Genomic DNA, 24,674 nt, shown 5'->3' on the forward strand with positions numbered 1-24,674 from the left:
TCTATATTTGTGTTAGAAGCATTTGTGTTTCTGCTTGTTTGTGATCTGTGATCTCTGATCTCTGTGATCAGAGACTTTCTGGGTGAGGCTGCTGCCTCAGTCTTGCTCTGTGAATTAACATAATAAAGGGTGATGTTTGGCTTTGCTAATTGCTGGCAAGAAGGAGAAGAAGGAGGGGTGATGTCCTCAGAATCCTGAATTCTCAGGAGCCCTAGTGTTAATTGACAACTTGTAGTCTTCCCCATTCTCAGACACATCACATTAATTTTTAGTTATTAAGCCAGCGTCATTACTGGCGTGGTCAGAACTCTTTGTTCCAACGTGGTCAGAACTCTTTGTTCTGACCACGTTGGAATAAACCAGCTGAGCTCATTAACACAGTCGCTCTGCTCTACTGTTTAAAGTCGGCGCCATTTTAGTTGCTTTGTTCTCTATAGGAGAACTGAAACTACAACTTCGCCTCCTCACACGCGCACACATTACTCTCCTCCCCTTTTTACACACACACACACACACACACACACACACACTAGATACCCAGTCTTCACTGTAAATGGACTGATCCTTGTTGATGCCGTTTGTTTTAGAATAGTTAGTTTTAAATAAATGTATCATTTATTTTCACCAAATTGTCTGTGTTGATGTCATTCAAAAGTGGTTGTTGCCAAAACCTCCAAAGAATTCATAATTAAATCCTTCAGATACCAAACTATTAATTACCCTTAGTTAATAACTAAATGTTATGGTTCTGGTATAATTAGAATATGAGACTGATTCTAAATTAATGAGACTGATTAATAATGAAGGTAAAACAAATTATATCTACTTTAAAGGATTAGTAGGTGAAACCCCTACACGCCGTTCACAGGGGTTCGCGTGAAGTGTGGCGGAGTCACGTGCTACGGTCACTCGTGAAAGTATAAACCACCGAGGCTGCAGCTTGTGAGGCGGCTGCCCCCGCTGCCCGCATTGTTTCACTTTCGGCATATTCCTTGGGATGCCTACGTCTGATTGAGTGATCGGACGTTTTCACATGTTCTTTGCACACCTTACACATCGCTGAAGTTTGGTCTTGGTCAGTGGAAGAAAATCCGAACCAATTCCAGATTACAGAGGTAAATTTCCTCTTCGTTACCAGTAGGGCTGGGTATCGATTCAAATTCCAAGAATCGATCCGATTCTGAAGATTAAGAATCGATTTATTTCGATTTAATCCGATTTAATTGATTCGATCCGATTCGATCCAATTCGGGGTTTAGTGTTATTAAAAATGTATTTGAGCTGTTTCCTGACTATGTACAAAAGCAACATGTTAAAACTAGTATTATATCGATATTAATCAGCAAATAGTTACTGGTAGTTGGTAGTTACTGATGGCTGGAAGACTGGTGAAAAGGGTAATCATAAATCTACCTTCAAGAAAGGCAATAAACAGAGGACATATTTGAGGTGTCTGCAACAGTGGACTCCTACTGGGACACTAACCAGTGCATTATTATTATGATTGAAATAATTAAGAATTCACCCAAAAGCTGTTGCTACCAAATGCATTTTTATTTTAAAAGTGCTCACACTTAATAAACTGAAAGTATAAAATGTAAACGTGTATTTTTCTTTAAAGTGCGAATATAAGAACAGAACTGTCGTTACGGTCCCCGACCCCTCCCTTTTGGGCGTGTTAACGTTGTCTGCGTCTACATGTCTGCGTCTGTAGATCTCCGTGGGTGCGGGTGCGTCTTGTGATAATCCGTCTCACCTCGTGGGGTTTGTGCGTTCGCGCAGCGTCCTGTGCTCGTCGTTGTTTGAATCGCACACGTTCTATGTAAACGTGTTTTATGTGCGCTGTCTGCGCTTCGGTAAATGTAATAAACGTAACGATTTGGAAAGTGCAAAGGATTCTGTCTCGTCCATCACCTTGCGCCCAACGTTACAAGAACATTTTAAACTTTTTTAAACTGTAAAAACACTGGGTAAACGGTCAGTGACATGGACTAATTGTAAATAGTCACTGACACTGGATAAACTGTCCTTCTGCTTTTAGATTGCCGATTTGACTATCGTCGTTACCGGCACTGTCCGACGCCATCGGCGGGAACCAGCATTAAAAAAGTCATTGCGCTGATTTCTCTCATTTGCTAGATCGTCTGCGATTCTCCACTCGTTATCGCCATTCACGATTTTATATCGTCATATTGTGCACCCCTATTCTGAACCACAAATTCTACCACACATTGAAGTAAAAGATGATGCCCCAAAGAAACTTTTGCCAAAGAAAGGAGCTGTGTCTGTTGTCAGGAAGTACTGTATTTTCTCGACTATACAGCGCACCTCAATATAAGCTGGACCTACAATGTTTAAAAAAAAATGGAAAATGTTTTATAAGCCACACCGAGCTAAAAGCCACATATATCTACTGAACTCAATACATTTAACTGAACTGATCCGTTTCTGAACGGTGCCTGTAGCATTTCACTTGCAACAGTTTTGGCCTTCAGTCGGTGTTGTGTTGAATTCCGACACCCCTCGTTTATCCGCATAAAGACGCTACAGATTATATTGTCGATTTACATTTCTATGCATAAATAAGAGCTAGACTTTAATTATCCATCACAGCAAACGGCACAGCATTATCTATGTCCAAAGCCACACTGGCTCAAGAGTATTAATTATTTTAAATAAAATACACACTGGCTACACCTCTGACCACATGACTTTGCTGTATTACAGCAGTATTATGTTTAAATTAGGGGTGGGACGCGATCAAAAAAATTAATCGAATTAATCAGAAGCTTTGTAATTAATTAATTAATCGAAATTAATCGCATTTTAATCGCATTTGAGTATTTAGCATGAGAAATATTAATTTAAGTTTGAATGATGAATGAATCAATGAACATAATCATAAACTTCAACATATTGTTTATTTTTCCACCAGTCTACTACACAGACCAATAGAGCAAACAGTTTTCAGAACACTGGAAATTCTGACCAAAAATGTTGTTTAATTTTGGGAGTTTTGCTCAGGATATTGGAAGAATAAGAAGAACTGAAGTAAATCAGAAGATGTTTTTTAATACCATTTTAGATGGTATACTTTTTCTTTAATTTCCCAGGCCTCTACCACAGGCATCTTCATAGTGCCTAGAATAGGTCTACTGCATGCTCAAAGCAAATGACTGGATCTTCCATTCATCATCTATAATATGAGCTGTCACACCAAGATAATTCTTGTTGCTAACAGAGGTCCAGTGATCCCCAGTCAGAGCCACATTTGTGGCGCTCTTCACCATTAACCTGTTTTACTTCTCTTTTCTCATCATACAGCTGCTGCATTTTCTTCGACATTGTCTTTCTGGACAGCAGTTCGTAACTTGCATCAGCTGATGCAATTTGCAGTGTGTCTTGTAAGCCTTTATCTTCAACCACAGAGAGCGAACAACACAAATAATGTGACACGTCAAGTTTAAACGCCTCTGCCGCTCGCGCGAGGTGTGCGGTGTCGCGCTACGGCCACTCGCGAAAGTTTAATCCAATCTTAATGGTCCAATGAAGGTAATTTAAAAACCAGGACATTTCCTCACTTAAAAAAACTCGGGACGTCAGGGACAGAATGTGAAATACGGACATGTCCCGGGAAATACGGACGTTTGTTCACCCTATCGTACAAGGAATACATTTAGCAGCTAAATTATCATTACTAACCTGCGCATTAGCACCAACATGTTTTGCGTTGAGGTGGTAACGAAGGGTGGAATGCTCCTGTGATAAGCGAACTCCTCCATACATAAAGTGCAAATAACACTATTTTTGTTTGTACTTCCATCTGGAAGTTTCTTATATTTAAATTTCCCATCCACCAGCGTAGCCTCTTCAGTCATCTCCATCATGATCATCTTATTGTGCGTCCATATAATCTGTATGCCTGGAACTCGTGCACTGAGAAACATTCCATGGTGCAAAAGGGTCTCATGCGTTTAAATGCGTACATTTTTTTAGTTCGTTAATTTTCCTGTAATTAATTAATCGAAATTAACGCGTTAGTCCCACCACTAGTTTAAATATCTAGTTATGACAAAACTAGGGTGCTCAATGAACTAAGTTATAATCACTGTAACTCCCGAATATCATCTGTAGCATCTTTATGCGTGTGCAAATGAGGGGACTCGGAATTCGGCACAACGTTCGTTTGAAAAAATATCCGTTGTGCCTGCTGCTTGCATGTGCTAAATGAAAATGAGCACTTCTTTGATTTACAACTTTGTCCTACCACCTGATTAACTTTATGCTCCACCCCTGACGGGTGAAGAAACATCTACTGAAAAGCTGCACTTCATTATAAGTCGCATGGTTCAAAGCGTGAGGGAAAATACGGGTAGCAATCGCAATAGCGGGGGCTCCGCTGTGGCATGTCGAGGTTGCATTATGTTTACAGGGGTCATACACCTTTACAAGTGGATTTCAAGCAGAATTTTCGGCACTTTCAAGGTCCATTTTCAATATTTTCCAGCACCTTCAGCTTAATTAAGTTACATATTTATTCAAATACACATATGGTCGAAATGATTCAAAATAATTAGCTTTTTTATCACATTAAAAGAGATAAAACAAAATAAAAGGTTTTGTATTTTTACTGCAACTGTCATGCTATATGATTCATTCACTACTTTAGTGCTACCATTTGAAAACTGATCATGTGAGGCCATGCAAATCTGTATTACATGTAATACTGTAGCATCGGTCCAAAGGGGGACGGTGCTACTTCCCATGAGCCCGTACGGCTCCGGTATTGGTTCCTTTTATGTGTAATGTTGGTGCATGTATTTATTAGTTATGTATTTGGTTATGTGTGTTATGTAGCTTGAGTCCTCCCTTATCGGTTTATGTAGTTGTACTGTACGAGTTGTTCCCTGCCGTGTGTGTGTTGTCCTGTTGTTAATGCCATTCTCTCATGCGCTCTGAGTTTGAGTCTGTTCTGCATGATCATGGCTTCATGCGTGATTACATCGCTAAGGCAATTTAAATAAAAGAGCCTTGTTGTGTTAAAATGGATCGGTTTCCTGCTTCTTCCTACACCACGCCACAATACTTGGGTGGAGACATTTTTCTAACAGTGGAATAGGGTACTATTAACCACTCTACTGCAGTAATTCTTTTTTTAATCAATGCAGTTAACACATCACGCAGGGGGGGGGGGGGGGGGGGGGGGGGACCGTAAATTACCGTGAAACCGATATCATTTTGAAAAATACCATGATATAGAGTTTTGGTCATACCGCCCAGCACTAGGACCAGTCCAGCTTGCTGTCCAGCCACAGCCCGAGGTACTTGTAGGAGTCCACAGTTTCCATCTCAACACCCTCTATTAGAACTGGTTGTGACTTTGGTCTGGACTTCCCAAAGTCAATGACCAGCTCCTTGGTCTTTTGAGGAGTTGAGCTGCAGGTGACTGCTGTGGCACCAGACAGTGAAGTCCCTCACCAGGCTTCTGTACTCCTCCTCTTGATCATCCCTGATACAGCCTACAGTCATGGCCAAAAGTTTTGAGAATGACACAAATATTATATTTTCAGATGATCTGCTGCCCTCTGGTTTTTATGTGTGTTTGTCAGATGTTTTATCACATACAGAAATATCATTGCAATCATATTATGAGTAACAAAAGCTTTTATTGACAGTTAGAATGAGTTAATGCAGCAAGTAGGACTGTGACGATAGCCACATTACCGCAACCCCGCGGTAATGTAATGCCTAACGCGGTGTTGGGCTCATTACCGCCGTTTATTTATTTATTTATTTCTTTATCTATCTATCTATCTATAAAATGAATAGTTTCCATTGTGAAAAAACATCAAAAAAACATTTCCATTGCGATCGCTGTGTACACGAGAGGAACAGTCCATTAAATAAATGGGGGATGGGGGGATTTTTGTGTGCGATTACCGTATTTTCCGGACTATAAGCCACAACTTTTTCCCCCACGATTTGAACCATGCGGTTTATAACGAGCTGCAGCTTTTCAGTAGATGTTTCTTCACCCGTCAGGGGTGGAGCAGAAAGTTAATCAGGTGGTAGGACAAAGTTGTAAATCAAAGAAGAAAGTGCTCAATTTCATTTAGCACATGCAAGCAGCAGGCATGACAGAGAATTTTTTTCAAACCAACATGTTGAGCACATGCATAAAGACTCTACAGTCACTATACCTTAGTTCATTCAGCACTCTAGTTTTGTCCTAACTAGATATTTAGACCTAATACTGCAGTATTACTGCGAAGTCATGGTCAGAGGTGAACTTCGGCATAGCCAGTGTGAATTATTTTAAATAAAATAAACACCCTAGAGCCACTGTGGCTTTGGACATAGATAATGTGCCGTTTGCCGTGAGGGATAATTAAAGTCTAGCTCTTATTTATCCATAGAAATGTAAATCGACAATATAATCTGTAGCGTCTTTATGTGGATAAACGAGGGGAGTCGGAATTCGACACCGGCTGAAAGCCAAATCTGTCGCACATGAAATGCTACAGGCACCGTTCAGAAACTGATCGGGGGGTGCGGTTAACTGTTACACCAGTGGTTCCCAAACTTTTTCTGCCGTGCCCCCCTTTAGTAGATAAGAATATATTTTGCGCCCCCCCTACACCCCCCCCCCCCATATACATGTGCACATGTTTTAAGCCTGGTTTATACTTGACGCGTCGCGAGGGTCCGCGCAGCAAAAATGACGTAATCGCGGTGGCTCCGCACATGTGCGAGGCCTCGTAACTTCGCTCGCGCCGCGCCTCAGCGCAATGAACAAAGTTGTGTTTGCAGGGTTCATACACCTTTATAAGGTGGAATTAAAGCACTTGTATGTCACTTTCAAGGTCCAGTTCAATATTTCCCAGCACGTTAAACTTAATTAAGTTAAATATTTATACATATACTCGAAATGATTCTAAATAATTCGCTTTTTAATCACATTATTTAATGGTTATTTATTTTCAAACCGCCCAATCTTAACGTCTTCACGTTCTCTCATGTTTCATCCTGGAATTACAAGAGGCTCGTATTTGTTAACGTAATGCCAGAGAACTGTTCAGTCAGACAGATATTTGTTGTGAAACGAAGTAGTTACAATTTCAAGCATTTTCAAGTACTTTAGCCTAAAGTCCAACACTTTTCAAATCTGAAACACAAAGCAACATTAAAATTCATCAGGTAAATGTTTCTTCCCCTGTTTTTGAGGGGTGTTTCTTTATACTCCACATATCGTTTCGGACAAAACTACAAAGAATGTGACTCTGCTAGGATAAACGCCTCCACCATTCGCGCAGATTCATAGATGTATATTTCTATATATATATATATATAGTGTGTGTATATATATTTATTTATTTTGATGCCTGTTGTAGCGGCAGGTAAAAATGTTCTTTCACTGGTTTTGCAGGGGTTTTTTATTCTCCACAGCCACCTATCGCCACCTATCGTTTCGGAGAACACTGCAGTGAAGCTCGAGAAAGTATAAACGCTAAACGCTTCCACTGTTCGTGCAGGGTCGCGCGAGGTGGGCGGAGTCACGAGCTACGGTCACTCGCGAAAGTATAAACCAGGCTTTACTTCCAAGCTCCACGCCTAGGGGGCGTGCCCCCCACTTTGGGAACCACTGCGTTACACCGTGGTGATACGTTGCTCTCTCACAGCCCTAGCAGCAAGTCAATATTTGCAGTGTTGACCCTTCTTCAGGACCTCTGCAATTCTGGCATGCTCTCAATCAACTTCTGGACCAAATCCTGACTGATAGCAGTCCATTCTTGCACAATCAATGCTTGCATTTTGTCAGAATGTGTAGGTTTTTGTTTGTCCACCCGTCTCTTGATTGACCCCAAGTTCTCAATGGGATTAAGATCTGGGGTGTTTCCAGGCCATGGACCCTAAATCTCTGTTTTGTTCCCTGAACCATTTAGTTATCACCTTTGCTTTATGGCAAGGTGCTCCATCATGCTGGAAAAGGCATTGTTGATCACCAAACTGCTCTTGGATGGTTGGGAGAAGTTGCTCTCGGAGGACATTCTGATACCATTCTTTATTCATGGCTGTGTTTTTAGGCAAGACTGTGAGAGAGCCGATTCACTTGGCTGAGAAGCAACCCCACACACGAATGGTTTCAGGATGCTTTTTTTGGTAATGATAACTGAATAAAAAATTCACTTTTTTCACACATCTACAAACTAGAATACACTTATATAATAATAAAAAAAAAGATTCTGAAAATTTTTTTTTTTTATAGTCATGTATACATATACACATCTATACACACCTATGTGATTATTACCCCTTTTCATAGGACAGTACTTTTCGTCCATATCTGAGAGCATTCTACAATACTGCGTATATGTTGTGGAAGACTCGAAAGGAAAGGATACCAGACGCATGCAAATTGATCATCGTTGCCTTTAATTCTGGCGCACAGGCGTTCAAATGGGAAAATTTTTTACATTTCGTTTTGCCAGAGACTAATTGTGGGGGACTTATCATCTAGCCATTTAATTAGTATACATTTACGTGCAATAAACAATAACTTATTAGCTAGACTAATTTAACATGTTGTAAGATTGACCTTGTCTTCACCCATACCAAGTATAAAGAACCACGGGTCACACTCAATGGTGCAGGAGAATATTTTTTCCAGCTTTCTTTTTACCTTATTCCAGAAAGAGGCAATAACTGGGCACAACCAAAACATATGTGAGTAGGTACCCATATCTTTTTTTCATTTCAGGCAAATTGAAGGTTTTGATGGGTCTTTTATTGAAAATATATGGTGTGCAATGTAAATGATGCAATATCTTGAACTGTGTTTCTAAGGCTTTGTTGCATATTAATATCTTTCCCATTTTAAAGCCCACGAAGGGGTTTCTCTTCCAAAAAAATTATTAATATCACTCCACATTTTTAGCGTACTATGAATAAGAAAATTATCTCGAACTTCATTGGGTACAGATGTTTTGTTCGTCGTAAGGATGCTTTGTAGACTGACTGGATACGTGACCCAGTATTCCAAGCCTGTTTCTGGTTTCTTTAAAAGCCAATCAGCACTGGTTCTTAGATGACATGCCCAATTATACAAGTGTATATTAGGTAAGGCTAATCCACCTTTATCTTTTGCAAGCTGAAGCTTGGACAATTTAATTCTGGGTTTTTCCCCATGTCAGATAAATCTGCTTATATGTCTTTCTATATTAGATATAACTTTTTTTGTAATGTAGAGCGGTATCATCTGCATGGGATATAAGATCCTAGGCAAAATGTTCATTTTGACTAAGTTTATCCTACCTATCCACGAAATTGGTAGCTCCATCCATTGAGCCATGTCCTCTTTTACAGCTTTGGTTATTGTGGAGAAATTCAGAGTTACAAGTTTTTTTCAGGTTTGGGGAGTACTGTATACCCAGATACTTAAAGCCCTGAGCCAACCATTTAAAAGGAAATGCAGGAATAGAAGTCACATCAAGTGGAGTAGCTTCTGACTTAGCAAAATTGATCTTACAACCTGAAAAACAGCTGAATTCTTTAATCAAATCTATAAGCGCTGGGACAGATATTTCTGGCTCTGTAGGAAACAGCAAGATGTCATCTGCACATAAAGCTAGAACATGTGTCACTTGGCCTATTTTTATACCTTTAATATAAGCACTTTCTTTAATAGCTATTGCAAGGGGTTCGATTGCCAGTGCAAATAAGAGGGGCGATAGACAACACCCTTGTCTAGTGCCTCGTTTAAGGTAAAACAGTGTGGAGCGCATGCCATTTGTTAGAACAGAAACCTGAGGATTGCAATACAGTATTCTTATCCATTTTATAAAATTCTCCCCCAGTCCAAAACGATACAGTATATCAAACAAATATTCCCATTCTATTTGATCAAATGCTTTCTCTGCATCCATCGAGTTGCAAGCTTTGAGGCTTTATTGTTCTCCTGCAGAAATCAATTGTCTCCATAAACAGATGGATGCTTTACAGTTGGCATGAGACAAGACTGGTGGTAGCGCTCACCTCGTCTTCTCCGAACAAGCTGTTTTCCAGATGTCCCAAACAATCGGAAAGGGGATTCATCAGAGAAAATGACTTTACCCCAGTCCTCAGCAGTCCACTCCCTGTACCTTTTGCAGAATATCAGTCTGTCCCTGATGTTTTTTCTGGAGAGAAGTGGCTTCTTTGCTGCCCTCCTTGAGACCAGGCCTTGCTCCAAGAGTCTCTGCCTCATAGTGCGTGCAGATGCACTCACACCTGCCTGCTGCCATTCCTGAGCAAGCTCTGCACTTCTGACATGTTTCTTTAGAGATAACCATGGTTAACAGAAGAGAAACAATGATGCCAAGCACAAGCCTCCTTTTAAAGTGTCCAGTGGTGTCATTCTTAATCATGACAGATTGATCTCCAGCCCTGTACTCATCAACACCCACACTTGTGTTAATGGAGCAATCACTGAAACGATGTTAGCTGGTCCTTTTAAGGCAGGGCTGCAATGAAGTTGAAATGTGTTTTGGGGGATAAAGTTCATTTTCTAGGCAAATATTGACTTTGCAATTAATTGCTGTTAAGCTGATCACTCTTTATAACATTCTGGAGTATATGCAAATTGCCATTATAAAAACTGAAGCAATAGACTTTGTTAAAAAAAACAAAAAAAACCAAAACTTTTAGCCATGACTGTATGATAGCTGTGTCATCAGCGAGAAATCCAAGAAAAGGATCCTCACAGTACCTTTTCCCTTATCCCGGTGTGAGTGGCCTCAGTGTAATAGGTAGAGGATGGCATCTTCCACACCAACACCTGCCCAGTTCGCAAACTGTAGACAGTCCTGGGCATGTTGCACCTGTGGTCTGAGGAGACAGAGGAAGAGCCACTCAAAAGTCTTCATCAGGTATGACGCGAGTGCCACTGGTTGGAAGCCATTCAGCTCACTGGGCCGGTTCTTTTTGGGCACTGGAACTATACATGAAGTCTTCCAGAGAGTAGGCACTCTCCCCAGTTGTAAGCTGAGGTTGAAGACGCGTTGAAGTGGTTCACCCAGTTCCGCAGTACTAGCAAGGTGTACATAATAAAGTGGCCGGCAAGCATATAAAATAGTTATTTTCAATCCACCTGTCCCTAAGCTGATCCTGGTATTGACTTGTACTCTAGTCAAAAGTCTCGTGACATTACTCGGACTTGTATTTTGCTAAATTTGATCATCTGACGCGCACACACACCCACCCACTAACAAAGACTCCTTCACTGACACAGATACGCATGCCCACAGACACAATGTTGTTTGGTGCATCATTTGGATCCTGTGATTATTAGTGATTACAGGTCAATACTTCTGTTGTATTGTTTCTTTTATTGTAGTCTCCTGTTTCTGATTCATATTTCAGACCGAAATCTGCGCTGGTCTACAACTGCACAACAGGAGGCATTAACCCCTTCCACTGGGGAGAAATCGGTATGAACTGCACTGCATTAATTGTATTTCTCTGGGTGTATGTGCATATATGCAAGTGTGCATGTATGTTTCTAGTCTAGTATCTATAGCAGGGGTCACCAACATGGTGGTTCAAGGACGTCATGAGTCGCCCGCGGGCCTGTTCAAAAGCATATTTTTTGTTTTTTTTGCTACTATTAGAAATTGTCCGCGGTTGCCGTGGGCTATGTAAATAATGTACTCGCGGTTGCCGTGTGGTACTCGCCGCAACCCCCCCCCCCCCCCACCCCCCGCTCAACAATCGACACTCGCCGCCACCTCAACAATTATAATACGCCATGTATGTATCAAACTGGTAGCCCTCCGCAATAATTGGTATCCAAGAGGTAGCTCCCAGTTTGAAAAATGTTGACCCCTGATCTATAGTATAGTATGTAAATCTAGTGTTCTTCATTTAATGGTTGTATTAAAATGTGCAGTATGTCATGCGCTTGACAAGTTCAGGAAAGGTTTTAGATCTTTTATTTCAGCTTTAATTTGATGTTTTTGTTTGGGAACAGTTGGACAATGAAAACATTTGAACCATGGAGCAGTTGAACCATGGAAAGATTTTTGGCCAAAACTGAGGAGTAAGTTGAGTCATGTCACTGGATTCTTTGAATGACATTTTGTTCAGAATCATGGCCTGAAGCTGGGAAGACTTTAAAACCTCCAACAACAACATGAAGGTCTCCAACGACATGAAGAGGAGTTGTGGGTGTACGCATGTGTGTGTGGGTGTGCGCATGCATGGGTGTGGGTGTGTGTGAAGACTCCTGACCTCTCAGTGAGTTAGTCTAGTGGCACCATCGCAACAGTAGGAGTGGTTTGGAAGGGTGTTTCTGAGCCACATCTTGTTTGCAGAGCCAATCTTATCAGTATTGCCATGGCAACAGAAAATTTTCCTTGTGTCCAATGGTTTCATGGTATGAGGCAGCTGGCTGAAATGTAACATTTCCAAAAACTTATTAATTTATGTACAACCTCTCATTTCTCAGAGCACCACGTGATGTCCACATTTAAGAGAAATCCTCTGGAACAGGCGTTTCGTCGGCCCAATGCCAACATCACCTCCAACTACCTGATCAACCAGTACTGGATCTTGGTCAGCCACAAGTTCCCTGCCCTCATCTATGACCTCTTTCTGCGTCTTTCTGGCCACAAACCCCAGTGAGAATGCTGATGCTCTCTGGAGCTTATACATTTTTATACACTCCGAACATTGTGCTCTTCATTATGCTTGTTACAGAATGACCGCGGGAGGGATTGAGACGGTAGCCATCATAATTTATGCACCGTTGTTGTTTATTAATCAATCGCCCAGGTCTCCAAACACACTTTCCCCTGAATGAGTACCAACATCCATCAAATTAAGAAATTTTTTTTTTACTATTTACCGAATAAACAAAATAAAACAAATACACCAAAATTGCATCATTAAGATCTTGACTCATTCATGGCCCTTTGTTTGCAAAGTAGGCCTATACAGCATTTCAATACTGGCTCAGTCAGCCGCTGCCCTAGCGGCATCTTACCAGTCTTTTTAGAATCTTTTCCTGTCTTAGGCTCCACGTTTTATATATTTAGCCCAAACCATTGTCCCAAAATATATACTAATTACTGGTGGTACCAACTAGACCGAACATATTTTAAAAACAATACAGTATAAATACATTTGGTAAAATACAAACTAGCTCAACCCTTAACGAAAACAAAACAAATAATTCCTAATATCCCCCTTTACTCTATACCAGGGGTACTCAAATAGAAATGATGACGGGCCACATTTTATTTTTTCAATCACTGAAGGGGCTGGTTACGGCGAACGTAAACTGTCGACGGGGGGGTGGCGAACGCATTTGGGCGTCTGCTACCTGTTTGTTGCCATAAAGGCAATCCCCGGCATCGTCTTGAGATCGCAGTGCGCGATTTCAAAATAAGAGCGGATAGCGCGATTGAAAAAAAAGATTCCTTAAAAAAAAAAAAAAAACACTTTTCAAAACAGCTCGCGGGCCAGAAATAGATAGCGGGCCGCTATTTGAGTATGGGGGTTCTATACCACTTAAAACCTCCCATGAAAGGCACAACCTCCCATGGAACAGGCGTCCGCCCTGTTACAATGCTCTTAATTAATAACCCAGGTCATGGTCATTGTTTATTGAAAATTTTGTAAACTTGCTGTAACCTTTGCCAATTAAAGACAAAAAAAATATTTTGTAGTTATTCTGTAGAGTAGGGATGGGATTGTAAGAAGTAAGTAAGTAAGTAAGTAATCTTTATTTATAGAGCACTTTTAAAACAACTTTCGTTGACCAAAGTGCTGTACATAAAAGTAACGAGAGAAAAAAAAGACAATATAAAAGGATCAAGAACAAGAACTAAAATACATGAAATAAAATGAGATTAAAATCAAAGTAAATGAAATCAAATCAAATCAAATAAAATCAAATAAAATTACTTCACTACTCAAATGCCAGTTCATAAAAATAGGTTTTTAGCTGAGATTTAAAAACAGCAGCTGAAGGTGCGAGGCGGATATTTAGGGGAAGAATATTCCAAAGCCTCTGTGCATAAACTGCAAACGCCCGATCTCCCTTAAGCTTAAGACGAGCCCTAGGAACAGCTAACAAGTTCTGTGAGGCAGATCTCAGCGATCGCTTAGAGGCAGTAAACGACAGCAGATCACTGAGATAAGCCGGAGCTTGACCATTTAGTGCTTTAAAAACAAATAAAAGCACTTTAAACTGTATCCTGTACTGAACAGGCAGCCAGTGTAACGAGGCGAGGACCGGTGTGATATGGTCTCTCTTCTTGGTGTTGGTCAGTAATCTTGCTGCTGCATTTTGGACTAACTGTAAACGTTGCAGTAGAGACTGGTTGATCCCAATATACAACGAATTACAGTAGTCGATTCTTGAGGAAATAAAAGCATGAATAACTTTTTCCAGATCAGCAAAACTAAGAAATGGCTTCATTTTAGCTATATTTCTGAGCTGGTAAAAGCTGGACCTTACCACAGAATTAATTTGCTTATCAAATCTGAGGTCTGAATCAAAGATAACACCAAGATTTCAAGATTTCAGGATTGTCTTCTTAACACAGTTGAATCTGGGATAATGTCTGTGTGTATGCTCCTGTATCTCACACACAGAGAGCTGAATGTGAGTGTTCTGTGCAGGATGATGCGGATCTTTAATCGGCTACACAAAGCCATTGGCCTGTTGGAGTATTTTAGCAGTCAGGACTGGGAGTGGAACTCTGACAACATGAACATGCTGATGAACCAGCTCAGCGCCGAGGATAGGAGGGTACACACACACACACACACACACACACACACACACACACACACACACATGCATCCACATAGCTTCAGCATAAATAGTAGGAAGAATCACATAAAATTAACTGCTTGCTCACATATGAACAATATCATATAAAGTTTCCCAAAGGTCAATGTTATGTTTTGCAGATGTTTAACTTTGACGTGCGTCAGCTGAACTGGCCTGAGTACATTGAGAACTACTGCATTGGCACTAAGAAATATGTCCTGAATGAGGACATGTCTGACATACCTGCAGCCAGACAACACCTTCGCAAGTAAGACCAGCATTTGACTGATGCCAAAATGTCCACACATAACCATACATGTCTTTGCCTCCTGTCCCTTGTTTTTGAGTGTCATGACATTAGTTTGGCATTTTCTTACAGCGGCAGTTAGTCTCCTTTTAATTTTTCCAGCCTTGTTCTCTTTTTATACTTTTATATTTGACCTATTGTTTACCTCTCTCACAGCCCATATCTGCCTCTCTGTCCCATTCGCTGTCAGGTTGAGAAACATCCGTTACACCTTTAACACCCTGCTGCTGGTGTTCATCTGGCGTGTCTTCATCGCTCGCTCTCAGATGGCCAGAAACATCTGGTACTTTGTTGTGAGTTTATGCTTCAAGTTCCTGTCCTACTTCCGAGCCTCCAGCACCCTGACCAACTGATGGCAGTGTATAACTGGCTTCTCCTGGGCTAAAGGATAGAATGCAAGGGCCAGGAGGTGAGCAGGGAGGTATGGTCCAGCCATTAAGCCTTGCTCCTTCACCACTGATGTCTCTTTCGCTAATATCACCATTCACGCCAGCAGTGCTCGTCCTGATCACTCAGTGGTGAGATGCCCTCACTGTTTTTAGAGCTGTCTTTTTTTCTTTAATGAATGTCTTTAAAAGAAAGATTATATATGCAACAACCTTGTTAGTGCTTTCAGTCTTCAGTGTCTCCAAACAAGGCCTTGACTTTTTTTATTATTTATTTATTTTTATGACGATTACAGCCATAACTTTAGACTTCTTTAATCAAATCAGTGTTCTGCGCAAACAAAAGTATGGGTTAAATATCAAGGTTTTCATGGTTGTCATTCAAAAAACTTTAACTTGTGTGTCTGTGTGCGGGTGTGTGTGTGGCTGTTTTTCTAACTGATGCGATATATTGTAATGTCTTTGACTGAGTTTTCCAGTGCAGTGTTGACTGCAGTAATCCAGATCCTCTGACCTTGGCTGCAGAGTCCCACCCTTGATGTTTGGGTGGGAAGAAGAATGCTGCTAGATATCAGCTAAGCTTTAGCAAATAGGCTCTGGCTGTCAGCCAGACTGAGGGTCTTGAAGCACTGGAGCAGTAACGATAATTTAACGTTTTAACATGTAAATCCCCCATACTCACATGCGGCCCGCGGGCTATCTATTTCTGGCCCGCGAGCTGTTTTGAAGTGTTTTTAAAGATTCCTAAAAAAAAAAAAAAAAAAAAAAAAAAAAAAGCTCTATCCACTCTTATTTTAAAATCGCGCACCGCGATCTCAAGACGCTGCCGGGGATTGCCTTTATGGCAACAACAAACACGTAGCAGACGCCCAAATGCGTTCGCCACTCCCCCGTCGACAGTTTACGTTCGCCGTAACCAGCCCCTTCAGTGATTGAAAAAATTAAATGTGGCCCGCCATCATTTCTATTTGAGTACCCCTGATGTAAATAAATGTAGAAGTTCCTATGGACCATCGTCTCATACATACTCCTCATATTTTCTGTCCATTGTTGAGGCTTCATTTTGAAGCATCTGCCTGGCACATAGACTCTCTGTGTGATGACCCTGTCACTGGTCCTGCGCTGGGCATGTCTCTGTATTTTGAATCCACATGCTTGCCGATGATGCTGTGGAGGGAGAATTTAGTTACACACAAAGTTAATCTGCAACTGCCATCAACTAGCTTTGACATTACAACTCAAAGTTCGTTACTTAGACAAAACCATCACTTTAGAAAAAGGAAAAACTGCAAACATTGTTCAGCCCACCAAGTGAATCGGATGCAGTTATGCAGTCCTGAGAAGCGAGATTCTGGTAGGATATCTGTGGCAGCCTCTGACCACCTGGTGTCATGGCTAAAATGCGACCACTTTGGTTTGGTCAGTATCTACTATCTCATCTGAATGAACAGATGGATATGCAGCATTAAAACTGCAGGACACTGCTGTTGCTTTAGGACTAACACAACTGTTCAGATACCTGTCTGTAATGAGCACCATTTCAGATTTAGCCATCCTTGCTTTCTGCCTGTTCATAAAGCAGTGTGTACCCATTTCATGACTTTCTCTGGGGGTTGCTAATTATTATGTAGTCTGTATTAATTAAAGAGTTTGAGTAATGCGTAATACCAAAAAATGTACAAATGTATATTTAAGGGTTTGAGGTAATGGACAGATTATAGCTGGCATAGCATTCCCTTTGTGTTTTTCACATGCGTGCGGGATGGCTGGGGGCGGATTGAGGGCACCAGTCATTTCAGTGGTGACACTGGGTTAGGGTTCGCTGTTTGGAAAAGAGTAAAGAATCGGAAGCCACGGTCATACTGCTCAATTTTCTCACTGACAGCCATTATTTGATTATGATCTGACATTTTTCTGATTATTACACAAAAGTTGCAAGCTTTGAGGCTTTATTGTTCTCCTGCAGAAATCAATTGTCTCCATAAACAGATAGCATGCACATATGCAATTTATATAAACCAATATGAATGAATGAATGAATGAATGTTCAACTTATATAGCGCCTTTCTAGATACTCAAGGTCGCTTTACAATTTTAACACAGGTACAACTCTTACACTACCATTCACACACCGGCAATATAATATCAAATATTATATTAAACACATTGCATTCATACTGCTTGCATGATTTGTTTGAGGATCTGTTTTGTCAGCTTAGGAGTCATTTACCAAAAAAAGCAATACGTGTTGTATAGTCTGATGTCCCAGGTGGTGAATCCTGTCCTGTTTACTCTTGCTTCAGGACTGCCCTCTGGTGGTGAGTTGCCAAAAATGCATTTTTAGATTTTTGATGCTAGTTGCTTTAAACAAAGTGTGTGTTTACCATCAGGTGGTTATCTCTACTGTTATTCATTACTAACAAAGAAGTACACAGATGCCATAAGTTCAGAATGGCTGGCTCCCTTGTCTTCCTCAGTACTGTCTATTTGTCCTGTTAATCATTGCCCTAGATGGTTACACATTTCAATATACACAATATCACAAAGTATTTGCTCACCCATCCAAATTATCAATCACTTCCATGGCCACAGGTGTATAAAATTAAGCACATAGGCATGCAGACTGTTTTTACAAACATGGGTCGCTCTCAGAAGCTCAGTGAATTTCTGCGTGGAACTGTGATAGGATGCCACCGGTGCAACAAATACAGTCATGAAATTTCCTCGCTCCTAAATATTCCACAGTCAACTGTCAGCTGTATTATAAGAAAATGGAAGTGTTTGGGAATGACAGAAACTCAGCCACAAGTGGTAGGTCACGTAAACTGGGTCAACGGATGCTGAAGTACATAGTGCGAAGAGGTCGTCAAATTTCTGCAGTCAATCACTACAGACATCCAAACTTCATGTGGCCTTCAGATTAGCTCAAGAGCAGTGCACAAAGAACTTCATGTAATGGGTTTCCATGGTCGAGCAGCTGCATCCAAGCCATACATCACCAAGTACAATACAAAGCGTCAGATGCAGTGGTGTAAAGCATGCTGCCACTGGACTCTAGAGCAGTGAAGGTGCATTGTCTGGAGTGACGACTCGTGCTGTTCCATCTGGCAATCTGATGGACGAGTCTGGGTTTGGTGGTTTGGTGGTTACCGTGGGAGCACGGTACTTGTCTGACTGCATTGTGCCAAGTGTAAAGTTTGTGGAGGGGGGATTATGGTGTTTGGCCCCTTAGTTCCAGTGAAAGAAACTCTGAATGCTTCAGCATACCAAGACAATTTGGTACAGAGGCCTGAACTCAACCCGATAGAACACCTTTGGGCTGAATTAGAGCGGCGACTGAGAGCCAGTCCTTCTCGTCCAACATCTGTATGTGATCTCATAAATGCAATTAGGGAAGAATGGTCAAAAATCCCCATAAATACACACCTAAACCTTGTGGACAGCCTTTCCAGAAGAGTTGAAGCTGTTCTAGCTGCAAAGGGTGCACCGACATCATATTAAACCCTATGGATTAGGAATGGGATGTCACTTAAGCTCATATTTGAGTATATGTGAGAATATGTGAGTCAAGGAAGGTGAGCGAATACTTTTGGCAATATAGTGTATATGTAATGAACATTATGCACTTTGAAAGGGGGACTGGCAAGGTATTCCAGTAATATGTCCATATTCTGCACAGAATCCTACCAGTAACATTCTATTCCATGTTAAACTGAGAAACTGCACATGTGTACACACACACATACACACAGTGAGACGTGTTCTTTTGTATGAATAAAGCATTCCATGAGAGCCATTTTTCTATACAACAAACACCTTATGTCTTAAAGTAAAATAGATTCCTAGATTATGAAATCTGAGATTTGTTAATCAGCCTCTTTGTAAGCCTCTTTTACTGCCACACAGGGATGCACAAGAATGACTAATGTAACTTGTTGATCAGATATGTGGAGGTTGTGATGAGTGTTTTTAATTGATTTACTCATTTATTATACTGATGGTTTAAATTGGTTTACTTTTCACAATACACAATACAAACATGCAACAACTGACACCAAGACACCAAGAGAACGTGTACAGTGCTCTACATGAACTTTGAGTCACCATTTGATCAGTACTGTTCATAAAGGCCTGAGAGAGGAGGAGTGAACATGCAGTCTGAGCTTCTGAATGGTCCTTATACACTTTCATTGTGATTATTCACATATGATAAACTGTGCCGAAATCAGAGCTTTAATACGTGATTAATTGTGCAGCCCTGTTGCCATGATGATATTCTAAAAGAGTGGAGTGCAGTGCATGCTGGGACTTTAATGGAAAAAAAAATTTAATTTCTGGCTCTGGAGCAAACTACTGCAGCTCAAGCTAGAGAAACATTCACATGTGGTAGTTAAGAACAGTAGCTGTGTCTGAAATGGTGTACTATGTACAGTCAGTGTAACCCTCGGTAATCTCTGAAGTATTAACAGCACTGTTAAGTGTCTGGGTAAATTCCATATTACTGAAAGACATTTAAAGGATACAGTGTGATCATAAAATACCTAATCATTTTGGTAACTTGGCAATTATTAGATGATGCCTTTCAAATGTGAACTTTGAGTTAAATTGATACAAACTGAAAATGAAAATGCTGGCCTTGAAATGCTGTGATGTGTCCTTTGTAAGCACATTAAATATACTTATAATAATCGAGACATTTTACAAAATTTGCCAGAAAAGTTAATTACAATGTTTTAGCTGTATTTAATGTATGGCTTATGTAAAACAACCTTGAATATGCTATACAAATTTAAGATTGCTATTAGGGTAAACATACTGTTCACTATAAAAAATGGTGAAGCATGAACTATGCTAGTAAGTAGGGGTGTCGAGATCTCGCGAGATGTAACTCCTTAATCCAGAAATCTGTCTCCCGAGATTTGTGATCCAGCAAGCAGCCAGAATGACGTTTGAAAATACAGATATTACTATTGAAGATGCCCTCACCACTTTCAAATCGTTTGTTTGGCAGCATTTTGGGTACCCGGCGGAAATGATAAATGGCAGGAGAGTGACTGATAAGACACGGGCCATATGTAAACATTGTATGAAAATGATGCCGTACACCGTGACTAATACGAGCATGATGCAGAGACATTCACAGCACCACCATAGCTCAGTACTCAAATCAACATATCTCACTTGGAACAGAGGTAGCAGGGACAGAAAGGCTTTGGCAAGTTGAGACAGCAAAGGATATCGGGAGCAGTGTGGGGATGCTAATTCAGTGACATACTTGGTCAGGCTCTGTTTGCACTATTTACACTCTGTATTAACAGAAGATAATGCACATAATACAGTGAGTCCCCTCTTAACAACGGGGTCTGGTTAACGACAGACCGGAGTTACGTCCGACTTTATTTTATTTCGCGCGGAGGAGCAGTGGTAGCACTGTGGAGTGTTGTATACGATAAGTTGAGGCAGCACAGCCTCCACTGCAGCCTCACGCTTAATGACGAAAACTGCTTTACGACGGACTTTTCAGTCATTAAGCGGAGACTCACTGTAATATTGTTTGCGCTTGAAAAAAGGAGAAATATTTAATCTTATTTATTTTATTTTAACTTATGAAATTTTATTTTAATTTCAATTTGTAGAGGAAGAAGTTTATTAAAAGTTCATGCTTACATAATGCATATTAAGAATGATAATAAAGCATTTCAAAATGCATATGTAACTCCGTTAAATAAAAGTCTGTTGTCCAGTCATAATTTGTCATTTTAGTGTTCTTAAAATCTCGTCTCATCTCGTTCTTGTGAACCCAATATTGTGTCTCGTCACACCCCTACTAGTAAATATAGTTATGTTTCTAGTACACTCTTTCAGACATGGCCAGCGTTCCTGTACCTAGCCCTTAGGGAATGCCAGACTGTCCCTTATGTTGCTGTGTTCTAATTCCCAGCCCATCTGTACCAAGCCATTAAGTACACTAATTACACATACTTTTTGTAGGTGTACTGGGATCTGGGTTGGAGCAAATATATGAAATGGCAGGTGGGTCCTAAGGACTACACTGGATAAGAAACAAGGATGTGGTGAATGGATAAAAGACTGTATGTGAGTTAGAGCAGTGTCATGCTGCCTTCCTTAAAAAAAAAAGTCCATCTCCATTTGTGACTTTTTTTGTAAAAAAATAAAAAATAAAAAAAATAAATTAACAACCCGAGTTGACACTCTGGAAACAAATACCTTTACTGTATCTTGAGGCACCTTGTGTTTTGATCTGTACTGGGCCATTTATTTTTACCCCTTCAATGAAAATGTTTGCTATTTTGGACATGGACAGCAATGATGGAATGATTGCAGAGAGGAAACTACTATCCTCAGTGGGGTAGTAACTGAATTACAATGCTGATGTTTTGATGTTTTTTTGTTTGTTGGCTAGGATGTGGGAGCATGGTTTTTTTAATATATTTTTTATTAAAGCACATTTTCCTGCACATTTTCCCCCCTTTGAGCATGTGCATGTGTAACCTACTTATTGCAATGAATCATCTCCTAACACGCCTAACCTCTCCCCCAAAGTCTGTCTGAGTTCTTCTTCATGCTGTCCCATCACCGGGTCAATGTCTGGGAATGAAAACTGTAATTTGATAAGTTGTGCGCTTGAGCGTCTGTTGAACATTTCAAAAGAAATAAATGAAAATTACTTTACCAAGATCCAGGGTGGTATGTGTGTTAAATCTGAGGGGGTGAATTTATAGCAAGAGTGTTTCTTAAATGGGACTTTCAGATTTCCACAAAGAACCGAAACCGAACCAAACCGAACTGAAATTTATTTAGATTCCTATCATAACCAGACATGGACGAAATTTTGATTTCATAGGTGGGGGGGAAACATATGGCTTGAGAACTGGGGTGCGGGGGGGGGGGGGGTGTCAATCGTTCACCGGGGGGTGAGAACTCGGAGCGGACCTAGCGCTTGATTTGTTGCTATTTAAATATTTGTTTTTAACCATAAAAACTGCAGGGGACCAAAACAGTCTTACTTGTAGTCTTACTAATTTTTGGAACTAAGAGAAATCCTGCATTTTGGGAGCGCAGAAGGTGAGATGGGTTATAGTATGCAATGAGTTCACTCAGATATTGTGGAGCAAGACCATTTAACGCCTTATAGGTCAACAAAAGAATTTTAAATTCAATTCGATATTTAACTGGAAGTCAGTGTAACGCAGAGAGAGTAGAACAAATATGATTGAATTTTCTAGACTTAGTTAGGAATCTAGCTACAGCATTCTGTACAAGTTGTAGTTTATTTATGGACTGTTTAGAGCATTACAGTAGTCCAATCTTGACAAGAAAGAATGGACCAGCTTCTCTGCATCAGCTAATGAAAGTAAATGTCTCAGCTTGGCAATATTACATAAATGGTAAAAGGCAGCCTTAGTGACGTTGCATATATGTGTGTCAAATGAAAGATCCGAATTAATAGTTCTTTTTTCTTTTTTGCAGTAGATTTAGGTGGTACTGAAAAGCCATCTACTGTAAGAGTAATATCAGATCAATTTCTTCTAGCAGCTTTGGGCCCAAGAAGCAACACCTCAGTCTTAACTAAATCGGAATTTAGAAGAAAATAGGAGGCCATCCAGTCCTGGATGCATTTCTCAATTTTGAGAGTAGTATTGACATCATCCAGATTAAAAAAGATATATACAACTGAGTATCATCTGCATAGCAATGGAAGCTAATACCGTGCCTACCAATGATTTTGCCCAGCGGTAGCATATACAATGAGAATAATATGGGGCTCAATACAGATCATTGTGGGACACTATATATTACCTTTGTACGTTCTGAACTTTCATTATTTACAAGTACAAATTGGTAACGATCTGTCCGGTACGATTTGAGGCAGGAGAGTGCTTGACCCCTTATGCCAATGAGTGTCTCCAGCTTATTCAGTAAAATGTGATCAATGGGGTCAAAAGCAGCACTAAGGTCTAACATTTGTTGAGAAAATAAGTTTTTTGCTTAGCAATAACATTAGCAAAAGTATATTTGCGCATCAATAAATGCAGTAGCGAACCGTGACTTTTAAACCTGGGCCCGCTGGCATACCCCCCCCCCCCCCCCCCCCGTGGAAAAAAAATGTCTCTCCTAATCAACTGCAATAAAGAAAATACTGAGACGATGAGACGACAGTACAGCTTTAGAAACGCAACAAACTATAACAGTACTACTAGACAACTTCTTAAGCAAAATAAGGTTCCAACAAAATAAGGTTCGCAGCTCCGTGTTCCTCGGAAGCTGTAAACAACGCGCACGAGGGCATCAAACGAATGAATCGAGACCTCAAACCACACAAAACCAACAAAATGATATAAAACAAAAATAGTCACTAGCAACATACACATCAATCAGAAAAGTAAACCAGTAATGGTTCATAATATCGTTTTATTAAATGCACCTTCATATTACTCAAACAGTATCAGCAGCGCAGACACAATCAACCCAACTGGCACGGCGGCCTAAATAATGACAAACAATAAACTCACCCTCTCATAATCAGGGAATTACTTGAAAACGAAGTCCATTCTTCTGTCCTTTTGGATGAAGTGATTGATGGCAGGGTCATACAACTGATCCTTTGCTTTTAAGCCCATTAACAGTTCTTTCTCAATTGAAATCAATGCCAAATCTGACAGACGGGTCTGTCCAGTCGTGTTCCGCGAGAAGGTTTTAATGCGCTTGAGCGCAGAGAATGATCTCTCCACAGAGGCAGTGGACACAGGGATGGTCAGGATGAGGCAGGTGAGGGTGTACACCTGTGCCAGGCTGTCTTTCAGTTCTTTCTGAAGAAGAAACTGGTGAATGTCGGCCGGGCTTTTACCCGCAAAGTCAAACATGCCGTACATAACACTGAGTTCCGTGTGAAGTCGGTGCTGGTCAAAATACGCACCGTAGCTCTCCATTAAACTTGAAAGTGCAGCATTGGGAAACCGGTCGCTGTAATGCCCAAACTGTTGTGGATCCAGAAGTGCCAGGAACGCAAGCTTTTTGTGGTCACTAAAGCGGTTGGAAATCTGCGCTAAGAGGCTGTCAATTACGCTGCTGTGGAGCGCCCTGTACCGCGCACAAATGTCTCTTTGAGCACCACGGCCACGCGGAGGGCCAACCAAAGTCTCGG

General features: G+C 40.7%; 1 protein-coding gene across 6 annotated transcripts in view; it reads left to right on the forward strand.

Annotated features, from left to right (window-relative positions):
• The window catches only part of LOC143514863 (fatty acyl-CoA reductase 1), a 142,147-nt gene that overhangs the window by 72,639 nt on the left and 44,834 nt on the right, over positions 1-24,674 (forward strand). For 5 of the 6 annotated variants that reach the window (XM_077006565.1, XM_077006560.1, XM_077006561.1 and 2 more), the window contains 5 exons: positions 11,398-11,465; positions 12,482-12,653; positions 14,662-14,791; positions 14,956-15,083; positions 15,313-15,415. In XM_077006565.1, the coding sequence (XP_076862680.1) occupies positions 11,398-11,465; positions 12,482-12,653; positions 14,662-14,791; positions 14,956-15,083; positions 15,313-15,415 (601 nt within the window). Of the gene's footprint in view, positions 1-11,397; positions 11,466-12,481; positions 12,654-14,661; positions 14,792-14,955; positions 15,084-15,312; positions 22,208-24,674 lie in introns of those variants that run through there. The other variant, XM_077006563.1, reaches the window with a different exon arrangement.

The sequence above is a fragment of the Brachyhypopomus gauderio genome, chromosome 5, assembly GCF_052324685.1.
Source record: "Brachyhypopomus gauderio isolate BG-103 chromosome 5, BGAUD_0.2, whole genome shotgun sequence".
In the NCBI taxonomy this organism is placed as follows: domain Eukaryota; kingdom Metazoa; phylum Chordata; class Actinopteri; order Gymnotiformes; family Hypopomidae; genus Brachyhypopomus; species Brachyhypopomus gauderio.